The 13501-nt window shown below is 34.2% G+C and overlaps 1 protein-coding gene across 1 annotated transcript in view; it reads right to left on the minus strand.

Annotated features, from left to right (window-relative positions):
- The window catches only part of STAG2 (stromal antigen 2), a 135421-nt gene that overhangs the window by 30850 nt on the left and 91070 nt on the right, over positions 1-13501 (minus strand). Inside the window, exons 16-23 of the mRNA XM_012664830.1 lie at positions 9434-9526; positions 9222-9311; positions 8108-8311; positions 5792-5862; positions 5488-5575; positions 5313-5393; positions 3425-3517; positions 776-950 (exon numbers count right to left, since the gene is read on the minus strand). Coding sequence (XP_012520284.1) covers positions 776-950; positions 3425-3517; positions 5313-5393; positions 5488-5575; positions 5792-5862; positions 8108-8311; positions 9222-9311; positions 9434-9526 — 895 coding nt within the window. The remainder of the gene's footprint in view (positions 1-775; positions 951-3424; positions 3518-5312; positions 5394-5487; positions 5576-5791; positions 5863-8107; positions 8312-9221; positions 9312-9433; positions 9527-13501) is intronic.

Here is a 13501-nt window from a genome sequence, read left to right on the forward strand (position 1 = left end):
GAGGCTGAGGCAGAAGGATTGCTTGAGCCCAGGAGTTTGAGGTTGCCGTGAGCGAGGCTGATGCCAACAGCACTCTAGCCCGGGCAACAGAGTGAGACTCTGTCTCACAAAATAAATAAAAATAAACCCAGAAAGAAGTGACCAAATACTACTTGTTTTTCCATGACCTCATGTTCAAGTAAGGCAACTAGGGTGTGTATGCAATTAGGGTGTGAAGAGTAATTTAACACTAGGCGAGGTTGGTTTGATTATTTTCTTGCAAACATCCTGTACTGCCCTAGACTTTTACAGAACAATTGCAAACATTTTTCTAACATTGAGAAATCACATTGTTTAATACTCACAAAATATAAAAACCTATATGATACAACTATACAATAAAAAGTTCTTCTCAAATTACCTGAATATTGGTATTACCAACAAATAAGGGGAAGAGGGAGTAAATATTATTGAGTACCTATGATGTATGCCCAGGTATTGTACTGGTCACTTTGCTCAATTTTAATTAATTCTCACAGTTTTATGACATAGCTACAAATTAGAAAAATAGGCTCAGGGCTAGTGAGAAGCAGAGAACTGACTTGAAAGCCTATGCTCTGTGACGTTACATTTTGTTTACAATATGATAAGTAATGAACAAAAGTACGCTAGAATATATATGTGTACTTCACATTTTAAGGATAAAATATAATGCAGTGCAAAAAGGTACATTGCTACTTAAATTTTATAGTGGACACACAGATTTAAGAAAAAGAAAAGATAGCAATAAAATTACCTGCACTATTATTATCATCATCCTGTTCAATGAAGACATGATCCAAAATAAAGCTGAGCAACTCAGACTGCAACGAAGAATCAGGGGTGTAAACTAAAGGCTCTAACATGTCACGCCCTCCTGACATAATCTGATGGCTGAAGATCATCAAAATATCACATAGGATAGTGAAGGCCTATTATTAAAAAAAAAAGAAAAGGATGCTATAATCTGAGGTTTCTTACCAATAGACACAAATAACATATATATATATATATATAAACACAGAAACAGAATCTAACTTTCTATATTTGAAACTCTTAAGCAAAAAATCAATGTTTAATATTTTCCTAAGACTTTAAATCTGAGAAGTATAATTTCTATAACAACTACCAATATTTGCATAATGCTTTACTAACTGCAGAGTAATTTCACAAATATTGTTCTTTATTTTCAGCAATGTTAAGTGAGTAGTACAGTATGTTAACACTGCCAGGTAGTCAGGACTCAAACTCAAGTTTTGACTCCAAATCCCATTCTCTGCACTGTACCACAATGCTTTGAGGTATTCATTCTCAAATATGAAATAACGTATAAACTTGGAACCATTCTTTATTCTATGGAAGAAAAAAAACATCAAGGAGATGAGCATAACAATAGAAGTCACAAAGCCTGTGGTGCTTTTTAAGCACTCTCATTGCTAATGTGTACTGATTAAGTCAAGAATACATAGCCAGGTATAGGCCTGCTTGCTGCTCATCAGGTAAACCTGAATTATAAAAAACATAAAGTTGAAGTTATATGTCAAAGAGCTTAATAAAAACTCTGCCAAGAATTTTAAATGGAGTCAACCACTGGTAAAAATTAGCCAAAAGGTAACTGGAAAAAAATTATCTGTTGAGAAGGAGTAATGGAAATAGAATTTTTGGGTCATGAAGTCAATTGGAAAATATATTTAAAGGAAGACCATTGCTGGAAAGGCATATTATAATACAGATTGCAAAGCAGATCTCATCAACACTTTTGCCTTTTGGCAACTAACCACATTATCTCTTTATTTTATGCTTTTACTCCTCCAATCAATCTCTTCTCCTATTTTACTACCATAATAGTAATTTGCGCCTACTGAAATTTGTAACATATAGAGTTAACGATATAAAGTGTTAAGTATGATGATATTTACTAATTACATGAACTGGCAGGTCAAGCTGACCAGGGCATATTTCTGGAAGCTATTAGGAAGATTGACACACAAACTATTTAACAACCAAATAATCTCAAGGCCTGAACAAAGGATTTCGTGTTAATGCTATAAAAAATAGGGACTATTATGCCAACTATCCTGGTAGCACATGCAAATATAAAGTAATATTTCGTGCATTAGGTTTGGATCTGTGCATACTCCATTAAAATCCAATTCTAAGCATTTGAATCTAAACTCAATTTATTATCATCAGAAATCTTGTTCCTTTCATCTCAATTGTAGAGATGAAAATTAAAGTTCCAAACCTTTTATTGCTACAGTTCAAAACTACATACTTAAAATTGGAGAGAATTCAGCAATGCAATAGTTATGGTAATATATTTCATGTTTTTGCAAGAAAAACGCAAAATGCAGTTAACAGCATCTTGGCCACTGAATATGCTCTATGTGCCCAAGCATATATGTATGGTAGGGACAAGAGAGAGTATGAAATAAGAAACAAGAGACTAACAGTTGGGCATTGAATGCAAATTATTAACTATAAAAATCCAAATATATTTTATTAAAATTAGTTTTGCTATTTTAAAATGAAATAAGGACAAGTGACAAAAGGGTCAGTATATGTGAACAACATTCTGAACTAAAATAGTACTCAACATACCACAGCTTCTGAAAATAGCACTTGGGGTGACTACTAGAATTCTACCCCAATCAACAAAGGTTAAGCTGTATTAAATGTTTTTTTTTTTAATCTTGAAATCACCATAAGCATTTTGACTATACCATAATATTTCTTATAAAATTATTATTAAAACATACTCCCGTAAAATCATTTAAAAAGCATGTTTCCAATGCAGTTTATCCTCTTAATTATGGAATCAGAACTAAACATAATCTTAGTCTCAGGATCAAACCAGGTAACAGTCTATTTCCAGAATTGAGATGGTTGGCAGTAATGGAATCATGAAGGCATATGAAGTGGGAAGGTAACACTTGGAAGACAGGCAAGTGATTAAAATTTTTAGTTCAGACAAGGTCCACGCAAAGATCAGAATGGGCAGGAATGTCAGCGCCTGATCATATTCTCAGAGATGATAAAACCTTATGGACCTTTCCTCCTAGAAGCAAACTTGCTGTATTGTTTTCAGGAATGACTTTTATAATTTCATACATCTATAATTTGTATAAATGTGTCTATTTACCATTGTGTGTCATAAGGAAACAACAACACAGAACAACTGTAACATGAGTGTAAACTTTAATGCAATTAGAAACTCCATATGAAATTAATCAATTTTATTATGTACAAGCTCAATATGTTAACATATTTTTTAGCATGGTATATACATGGACAGATACAAGGTATTTCTCATTTGTTCGCTCTTAGTATTGTTAAAATTTTCTAATTAGCTAAGATTTTATGAAGATTCCTTACAAAAACATTACTATCTATAGTAATTACTAACCTGTTCCTTAACAGTAGTATTCACGTTGGTCAGGTAATGCTGACATATCTGACAAAATACCCTCATCTGTTTCTTTAAACGCAGTAAGTCCTCCTTGAAAAAATTTAACATGAACATTTTTAAATATTGAAAAAAATCTCATTTAGTATTTCTTTAAAATGTTTTAAATTACTAAAAACGTTCTTTTATATATATATATATATATAGAGAGAGAGAGAGAGAGAGAGAGTGTGTGTGTGAGTGAGTGTGAGAGAGCGAGCGAGCTAAACTTTCCTTGTGCATTAGATTTATATTTCTTCTTATATAATTTACCAGAAAGGAAAACAAAAGAAAGACCATTTTTCTTATAAATCTCACCAAATTTCAGCCTTAAAAATGTCAGGTGTATTAATGGGTAATATCCCAGGTGGTCTGGGTCCTATAGAATGAAAAAACTTATATAATTGTATATGGCTATCTTTAATAAAGCCACTAGCTCAGAACTTAAAGAGTAAAGATTTACACTCCATGCTCACTTTATTATCCGAAGGGTGGCCAACTCACAAATGGAAGAAAGTAATTAATAAAAAAGGGATGGCAGCTTCCATTTGCTGTTTGAAGGATACTGATTGTACTTTTTAAAAACTGAGAGTGGCAAAAATCAGTTTTGTGATATCACTCTAAAGTTCAAAATGTCTCTTAAATTTATAATTTTTCTTTTTATAAATATTTACCAGTTTATTTAAAATAGAAAATGATTCTATAAAGATCAATCACATGAACTTACTAAGTTACAACCTTTGGCCCATTTTATGATACTGGATGCCAAATGATAGACTATCACTACATATTTGGTATAAGTAATAGAAAAGTTATATTAAAAACAGGTTTAACTTGGAGATAACATTGGGTGAAAACTCAACCAAGCTTTACATAAATAATTTTCTATTCGCCATTTTCCTCTACTAAAAGTTTTGCCGTTTCCCGCATTTTAATTTTTAACTTTTAACACAGGTTAGCAACCACATATGTTAATATGGTCACTGCTCCTACTATAAGCTTAATATTTAGTTAAATAAACTTCTTCCTAAGTGTGAAAAAGCACACAATTTTAACAATACTATATAGATTTTGAGAGGAAAAATCCATTTATAGATAGAACAAAACCTTAAAAGTGCAGAGAAATTCTAAGCATTTAATGTTATTCTACGGGTTTAGGCAACATAAACTTATTATCAAGAGGATTCTCTTTTGAAGAAAATACCTATGAACAACTAAAATCGTAACTATCAGAAACTGCTTAATATTTATAAAAATGAGCCCAAATAACATTTAAGGCAACATCTACTACTGCAAGTACAATGTTTAAAATTCTGATTTACAAATGGAAAAGGCAGTCCTGTTTAGTTCAATTACTAAACACATGAAGGATTACGATTGTGAGTAAACCTTTAAAAGTTTTGGCACTAGTAAGCTGGCACGTATACTCAATCAGAAAATGACTTATTGTGAATTTGGGACATCACTAGAGAGATCTTGAATAAGAATAAAGTGATCCCAAAACAATACCAAGGCATAAGAAGATCTAGGGGCAGGTGGCTTATTACCTATTTGTTTCAAAGGCTTTTGGTGACCAATTTTGGGAATATGGAAAGCCATAAATTATGCCACCTGCTAATGAGAACAACTTTTAATTTAAAAAAAAATCATACCTTGAAACAAACCATTCTTCCACTGAATATACATCAAACTACAAACAGGACTATTTTTTAAAGGTACATGTTCATAAATAGTAAATTAGAAACAAGCAACACTTCACTTAAATAACTGGTCTTGTTAAATGTATAAGTTTGCTGAAAACTGTTAATGATATTAAATCTAATAAAAACACGACTAAACCACCACAAACCTTTGTAGAGCTGCTTTCAGTTATCTTAGCAAGTTGCCAAAGGATTACATAGTGAGTACACTGCAATGCGTGAATAACAATCTGTAAAAAGAACCAAAAGAAGACAGTTAAAATTGAAAAGTCACAAGACTTTGTTTCTCAAAGTTAAATATGCAAGTTGTGAATAAATAAAAACCTGTTCAGGCATGTCTCCATTTTCAATTCCGGTTTTCAAAAGTTTGTAATTACAAGCAAACAAGTCCCACTTTGAAAGATCATGGGCACTGTAAAAAAGAGAATTAAGTTATATTAAAAAGCGGACCCTAAATCACAATTGTTTTGAACTTGAGTGTTAAATACAGTAAACTTTTTAACACGCTCCCCACAACAAAAAATAAACGTATATTAGAATCTGTTAACATTTTAAGCCATAAAACATGCAAGTTGATTTTCATTTTTGTACACTTTCAAGAAATCAGAAACTTTAAGATTCAACTTACTTATGAAAAGCGGTAATCCTTTTCAACGTTGACAATACCTGATATGCGTCATCTTCATCAGGTTCTTCGCCCTATGGATATTAATTATACATTAGAAACCAACAAAGTAAAAACTCCTAGGATATCAAAATAGTGATACCACCTTGAAAAATGAAGAATAATATATGACTGTAATCCCAGAACTTGGGGAGGCCAGGGAGGGAGGATCGCTTGAGGCCAGGATTTCAAGACTAGACTGGGCAACATAGCGAGACCCTGTCTCAACAAAATTTAAAATTTAAAAATTAGCTGGGCATGGTGGCATGCGCCTGTAGTGCCAGCTATTAGGGAGGCCGAGGCAGGAAGATCACTTGAGCCCAGGAGTTCAAGGCTGTAGCGAGCTATGATCGCTCCACTGCATTTCAGCCTGGGCAACAGAACAAAACTCTGACTCTTAAAATAATATAAAAACCACAAATTAACTTTGTCATTCAATACCTAGGATGTGCTAAAATTTATGGCAATATGGCTGGGATAATGAGTCAACCCAAGGTTGTTATCACAGGAACATTATTACCAAGAGAGAAAAATGGAATGACATTCTTCTCCCTTTTTAAGTAAACGTTGACACAGAACTCTGAAGATATCAACTGTTTCACAGTAATAAATGCACGAGGACAGTAAGGAAAAATACAGTAGATGACAAGGAAGAGATCATAAAGACAACACCTGAAGGACAAAACCTCTGTCAAACCCTACACATATCTTCAGAAAGATATGAGACCAATCACAAGTAAATGGGGAAAAAAACCCTCTGAATAATGACTAGATATGCTAGTCCTTTTTGAATTAATACATATCAATGTGTGTTAATATAGTTTCCGGTTAAGGGTAACTTAACTTTTGAAAAATGTTATAAAATCTTAATACGTGAAACATGAAATTGTTTAAGCACTACTGAAAATACTCTGTTGAACATCAGGTTTCTCAAAAGAAAAGTGTACTTGTCTTTAAACTTTGATTCTTCTACAAAGTAATTAAACTTAATTAACAAACCATTGCTTGATTTTAAATTAACTTATCCTAATCACAATCATATTTAGGCAAGAGTAGAGCCATTAAAATTTTTAATGGAGAATATGATCACTGTACATCAATATATTTGCACAAACCTCCAATGAGTAAAACCTAATAAGCCTGGATTAACACTATATGCCAAAAAAAGTTAAATGAGTAATTGATAAAACAAGAAGTTTGGAAATTACAAAGTCCATATGACTTTTACAGCATTAATGATAAAAGTGATTTGGATGAACATATTTGAAACTCGGACTTGGGGGGGGGCAAGGGCAACATACATAACCTAAACATCTGTACCCCCATAATATGCTGAAATAAAAAGTGATTTGGAGGCCAGGTCAGGTGGCTCATGCCTGTAATCCTAGCACTATGGAAGGCCAAATAAGGAGGATTGCTTGAGGCCAGGAGTTCAAGACCAGCCTGAGCAATAGGCAAGACCCCATCTCTACTAAAAGTAGAAAAATTAGCCAGGTGTGGTGGCATGTGCCAGCAGTCCCAGCCACTGGGGGGCTGAGTTGGGAGAATCACCTGAGCCCAGGAGTTTGAGGTTGCAGTGAGCTATGATGATGCCACTGCACTCTAGCCCTGGTGACAGGGCAAGAGACCCTGTCTCAAAAATAAAAAAAAGAAAGAAAGAAAAAGAAAAAATGTGATTTGGAAAAGACTAAAGGCATTAATTTGACAATTATAACATTTTATTCAAATAAATTTACCGTAAATATGTATTTCCAGAATAAATAACAATCACAATAAAAACACAACTGTATTCAAGTGCCATGCACTAAGTCTCTTTGGAAATACAACAGCACAACACAAGAAACTCCAACAATGACAGTGGCTATAACGTAATTTATCAAGGCTTTATAATACCAAAGACAATAATGGCCTTTCCTCAGCAACAGTGCTAAAACACTGGGAAAAAAAAAAAAAAACCTACCTTTTGGGGCTACTTGGTTTTAATTTAGCTCAATTTTTCTGTTCCATTAATACCCTATTCCAGAACAGCCCCAGGTAATGGCCCAGATCATTTCTTTAAACTAAAAAAGATGTTAGTTTTGATCTCATCTCTAAGTCACAGATTCTTACCACTTCCCTATTTTTGTGGAGGAGTAATAGTAGCCTGATGATTCAATGAATAAAAAGCCTGAGAATCTTTATAATATACTGTTAGGGACTATCACCAAGTCTGAGACTTGGGTGACTAATTAGGTTACTGGAGTGGAGGGGCCCAACTAACAAAATACTTGAACTATATACCTCTTGCAGAAAATCTTCAAGAAGCCGGTTAAATTTATCTGCCAATTCATCTATGAGTTGACTTCTTGAAATATCTACTCTGTTGAAGATCGTGAACTCTTCATTACAGAGTGCATGGTAAGTTTTAGAACATGCTTCCAAAACATCTGTATCTGTGTGCTTCTCTACAATGTTCCGGATCTGTCGCAATAAGGCATCCAAATGCTGCAAAATAAATTTTTTAAAATCAAAACTAAGGTATATATGATATGCATAAAGTGACTGCACCGCTATACCACTGCAGAGAAAATTTTCATATATAACTCTACAATGTAGAGCATACATTTTCAAGTGTTTTTCTAGTTGTGGTAACTAAATACATTGATCCATCCATATTTATTTTCTGAAATTTAACACGAATAATATTACCTATCTCGCAGGGCTTTGGTAAGAATGTTTATACATATAAAGATGTAATCCTAGCACTCTGGAAAGCCAAGGTGGGTGGATTGTTTGAGCTCAGGAGTTCGAGACCAGCCTGAGCAAGAGCGAGACCCCATCTCTACTAAAAAATAGAAAGAAATTAGCTGGACAACTAAAAATATATAGAAAAAAATTAGCCGGGCATGGTGGTGCACACCTGTAGTCCTAGCTACTCGGGAGGCTGAGGCAGAAGGATCGCTTCAGCCCAGGAGTTTGAGGTTGCTGTAACCTAGGCTGACGCCATGACATTCTAGCCCAGGCAACACAGTGAGACTCTGTCTCAAAAAAAAACCAAAAAAACAAAAAAAAAGATCTTATAATAGTTCCTGGAACACAGTAAAAGTGTTCAATGAATAAGCTGCTTTTGTTTTAGAACTGTGATTATCCAGTTACTCACCCTTGATCTCTATATACAATCAGTGATATTGTCACATAGTGGCTAAAAATGAGGTATGGCTTGGGCATGAAGCAAAGGAAAGCCTCATTAGCACCACTCTCTAAAATGAACTGATCTAAAATACAGAAGATATATAAAATAGAGGTCTCCTTTCATATTACAAAAACATTTTAAAAATATAAACAAAGAGTATGATGGGATGAACTAAATTAACAATTTCTCTTCAAAGTCTTTTATACACAAATAACGCCTTACCTTTTCTAATCGTCCAGTGGTATATATTTCCAAATCGAAGTACTGAGGCAACTGCAACAAATTAGTCACCTTTTCTGCATCTACAGAGTACTGTGAAATAAAAAGAGCATGTTAAAAACACCAAACTGATAAGTAAACATAATATTCTGTGATGCATTCCAAAAAAACCCCTATGATTTCTTAGTAACATTATGATGCTGACACAAACTTACTTTTGCTAATAACTGAGGAAGGGCTACAGCAAAAAGTTCAGTGATTTTTGTCCTGTCATCCAACTGGGTCTTCTTCTCCTTTGCTGTCAGCACCTAAAGTAACAAAGACTTTTATTAATATTTAAGTCCACTAACACTGTTAAGTAATCAAATTTTAATTAAGACATACAAAATAAATAAAACTGTATTTTAAATGATGGACACAAAAAATTCTAACGTAAAACTTTAACCCTAAAAATGATACAAAAGAGAATAACAAATATTATCAAAAAGCAAAGCCACCTGAAACATCAAAAAAAATCTGAATAGTCCCAGAGAGAAAATCAATATCTAATTAGACTAACCAACTCTACTTTTGGATGGAAGGAGAATCAATTAGGAATAGGAAATGTAGTTTAGGAGCTTATATATAATAATGGGATTCAGCAGCACTTCTGCTTGCCCCAGAAGGTGGACCATGACACACAAATTACAAATTCAAAATAGTAAGTGGCTACAAGCAACTAAAAAAACAGAAATAAAACAAAAAGTTTTTAAACCAAATAAAATAGAAAGCATCACGTAAGTTTCAGTATTGCTTTGTGAATTTTGCTTGAGTTATATACAAACACACATATATATGTGTGTTCTAGGTCACAAAATAAAAATGTATTTTTGTGCTTCACAATGAAGAGTTTAAACACCCATGGAATTGTTAGTGTAAATTACATATACATGTTTCTTTGCAATAACACATTAAAATCTGATCCCAGAAAATAGGAATTTCCCTATTTTGAAGAATTATCATCTCCATTTTAATTTCTAATTTTATATTAGAATAAAAAGAAAGCAAATCTATGAATAAACTAAAACACCAAAATGCACCATTCTAAAATGGTGTACTACATTCATTCTTGAAGGCAGAACTATCAATCACTATATCTCCTGCATAACTAACAAAGTATCTTAAAGAATTCAAATTTCTCAAATTACTAATGCCTTAAAATTTACTTCTAACACATATTTATAAGCAAAGGTCATCAGAAAAATAAGACCTAAGACTCTAAAATTCTTCTTCTATGGTTAAAATAGGACTTTTTAAAAAAGATAGTGAAAAAGGAGAAATGCAGTTTACAATATCGAAAATACATTGGCATACCCTTTTTCCTGTCCCTCTTCCCACGGGAGGATGACATTCAGCTGCTTGTCTAATAGTACAAAGCATTATTTCAATCAGAGCACTCTCTTGCCTGTCTGTTAGTGCTTAAAAAGAAAAAATCAGAAAGAGTTAAACCTATTTCTTCTCCCTATATGCCACTTATAATATTACATAACAGTTTCTTCTGCCTGTGAATAGAATTTCACCTAAGGTACTAAAGGAAATCTCATGACTGTATCACAGAAAGTATCAGAGTAAGTTAAACCTTCCTAAACCCCTCAGCATTCCAAGTCTGTCCACTATGGATCCACACATTTGAGTAAAGAAAATATGAACCCAGATACAAAAAATAAAGAATGTTGACAGCAATTACACCTTTCTACATAGCATGAGATTCATGCATATGAAGAAAACAAACCTATGCACAAAGTAGGATTTTTCACTACTTATGTTAACACTAAAATGGTAAAGAGCTTTTTCAAAACTGTTTAGATGGAAAAAATACCGTAATTAAACGTCCTTACCTTCCTCTCCACTAAGTGGCTCCTCCAGCAACAAGCTATTCATACATTCCCAGTCTTTCAGCAGCTCGGTAGCACAGTCCCACATGCTATCCACAAGGTATGCTGCATGCTCATGTAACTAAAATTAAAAAAGAGCAATGTGCTCTTAGAGAAATAGTATACTAGCCTTAACTCTAAAGAATAAAAGCTTTGTTGGCACCATGTACAAAGTCTTACAGCGATATGTTTTTTCAGGTCAAATGGAAGTAAGGACAGACAAGAAACTGCCTTAGTTTGCTGGGTATAAGTAAGCCTTGTTAGGTAGCATCTTTAAACATTTTTCACAATATCATTAAAACATTAACATGAAAGATTATATGTATACTTACTGCTTATTTGGACCTAATATTGTATCAGTTAAGTACTCAATTCTTAAATATACTACGAATTTATTTTAACAAAATGGGGGGTGATAGTGGTTAATTAAAACATAAAATACAGGGTTATTTGTAAATCCAGTATATAAGACAATCATCCTCTTCATTCTGTAAAGCTTAAAAGACCCTACTGCTTCCCAACTCAATTTAGGGGATGAGTATAAACATGATACAAACACTTGTCAAAGATATTATAAATAAAAAATATTATGGATTAACATCCTTCATGAACATAGAGGGAATGTCCTCAAAAACTGGCAAACTGAAACCAGCAATATATAAAAAGGAGAATAGACCAAGTAGGGTTTATCCTAGAAATGCAAGGTTGAGACAACCTTCAAAAAACTCATTCAGGCCTTTACCAAAAAGTCCCAAAACAATAAATGTTGGTATGGATGTGGAGAGACAGGAACACTCATACACTGCTGGTGGGACTGCAAACTAGTGAAACCTCTGTGGAAAGCAATATGGAGATACCTTCAAGAGATACAAGTAGAAGTACCATTCGATCCAGCAATCCCATTACTGGGCATCTACCCAAAAGAGCAAATGATACTGTATAAGAAAGACACCTGCACCTAAATGTTTACAGCAGCACAATTCACAATTGCAAAGATGTGGAAACAACCCAAGTGTCCATCAATACATGAGTGGATTAATAAAATGTGGTATATGTATACCATGGAGTACTATGAAGCCATAAGAAACAATGCTGATCTAGCACCTCTTCTATTTTCCTGGATAGAGCTAGAACCCACTCTACTAAGTATCCCAAGAATGGAAAAATAAGCACCACATGTACTCACCAGCAAATTGGTTTTAACTGATCAACACCTAAGTGCACATATAGGAATAATATTTATCGGGCGTCGGGCAGATGGGAGCGGGGAGGAGAGGATGGGTATATACATACATAGTGAGTGCGATGCACACCATCTGGGGGATGGACACGCTTGAATCTCTGACGGGGGAGAGGGAGGGCAAGGGCAATGTAACCTAAACATTTGTACCCCCATAATATGCAGAAATAAAAAAAAATAAAATAAAAAGAAACTTTGGGGCTACAAAAAAACTCATTCAACATAATTCAACACATTAACATAATGAAGAATAAAAATAAAACAATTGGGGCTGGGAGCAGTGGCTCACGCCTATAATCCTAGCACTCTGGGAGGCCGAGGCAGGAGGATCACTTGAGCTCAGGAGTTTGAGACCAGCCTGAGCAAGAGTGAGACCCCGTCTCTACTAAAAACAGAAAAAATTAACTGGGCGTGGTAGAGCATGCCCATAGTCCCAGCAACTTGGGAGGCTGAAGCAGGAGGATCGTTTGAGCCCAGGAGTTTGAGGCTGCTATGAGCTAGGCTGACGCCATGGCACTCTAGCCCGGGTGACAGAGCAAGACTCTGTCTCAAAAATAAATAAATAAATAAAACGATCATCTCAAGGAATGCAGAAAAATCATTTTACAGAATTCAACATCCATCCATGATAGAACTTCTCAGCAAAAGAAGTGATATTAGGAAACATCCTCAACCTGATAATAACTATCTACCATAACACTTACAGCTAACAATGTAATTAATGTTGAAATACTGGATGCTTTTCCCATAAGATCAGGAGCAATTCCAATATATCTACTCGACATTCTACTGGAGGTCTACTGGAAGTCTTAGGCAGTTCAATAAGGCAAGAAAAAAATGGAAAAATGTTAGAAAGGAAAAGATAAAATTATATTTGCAAATAACCTGATTATATATTGTAGAAAATCCTAAAGCATCTAATTAAAAAACTACTAAATAAGTGAATTTAGCGAAGTTGCAGAATGGGAGGTCAATTCAATATTCAAAAACCAATTATGCGCCAGGCATGGTGGCTCACGCCTGTAATCCTAGCACTCTGGGAGGCCAAGGTGGGAGGACTGCTCGAGGTCAGGAGCTCGGGATCAGCCTGAGCAAGAGTGAGACCCCCATCTCTATTAAAAATAGAAAGA

The sequence above is a fragment of the Propithecus coquereli genome, unplaced genomic scaffold (genome assembly GCF_000956105.1).
Source record: "Propithecus coquereli isolate 6110/MARCELLA unplaced genomic scaffold, Pcoq_1.0 Scaffold92, whole genome shotgun sequence".
Taxonomy (NCBI): Eukaryota; Metazoa; Chordata; class Mammalia; order Primates; family Indriidae; genus Propithecus; species Propithecus coquereli.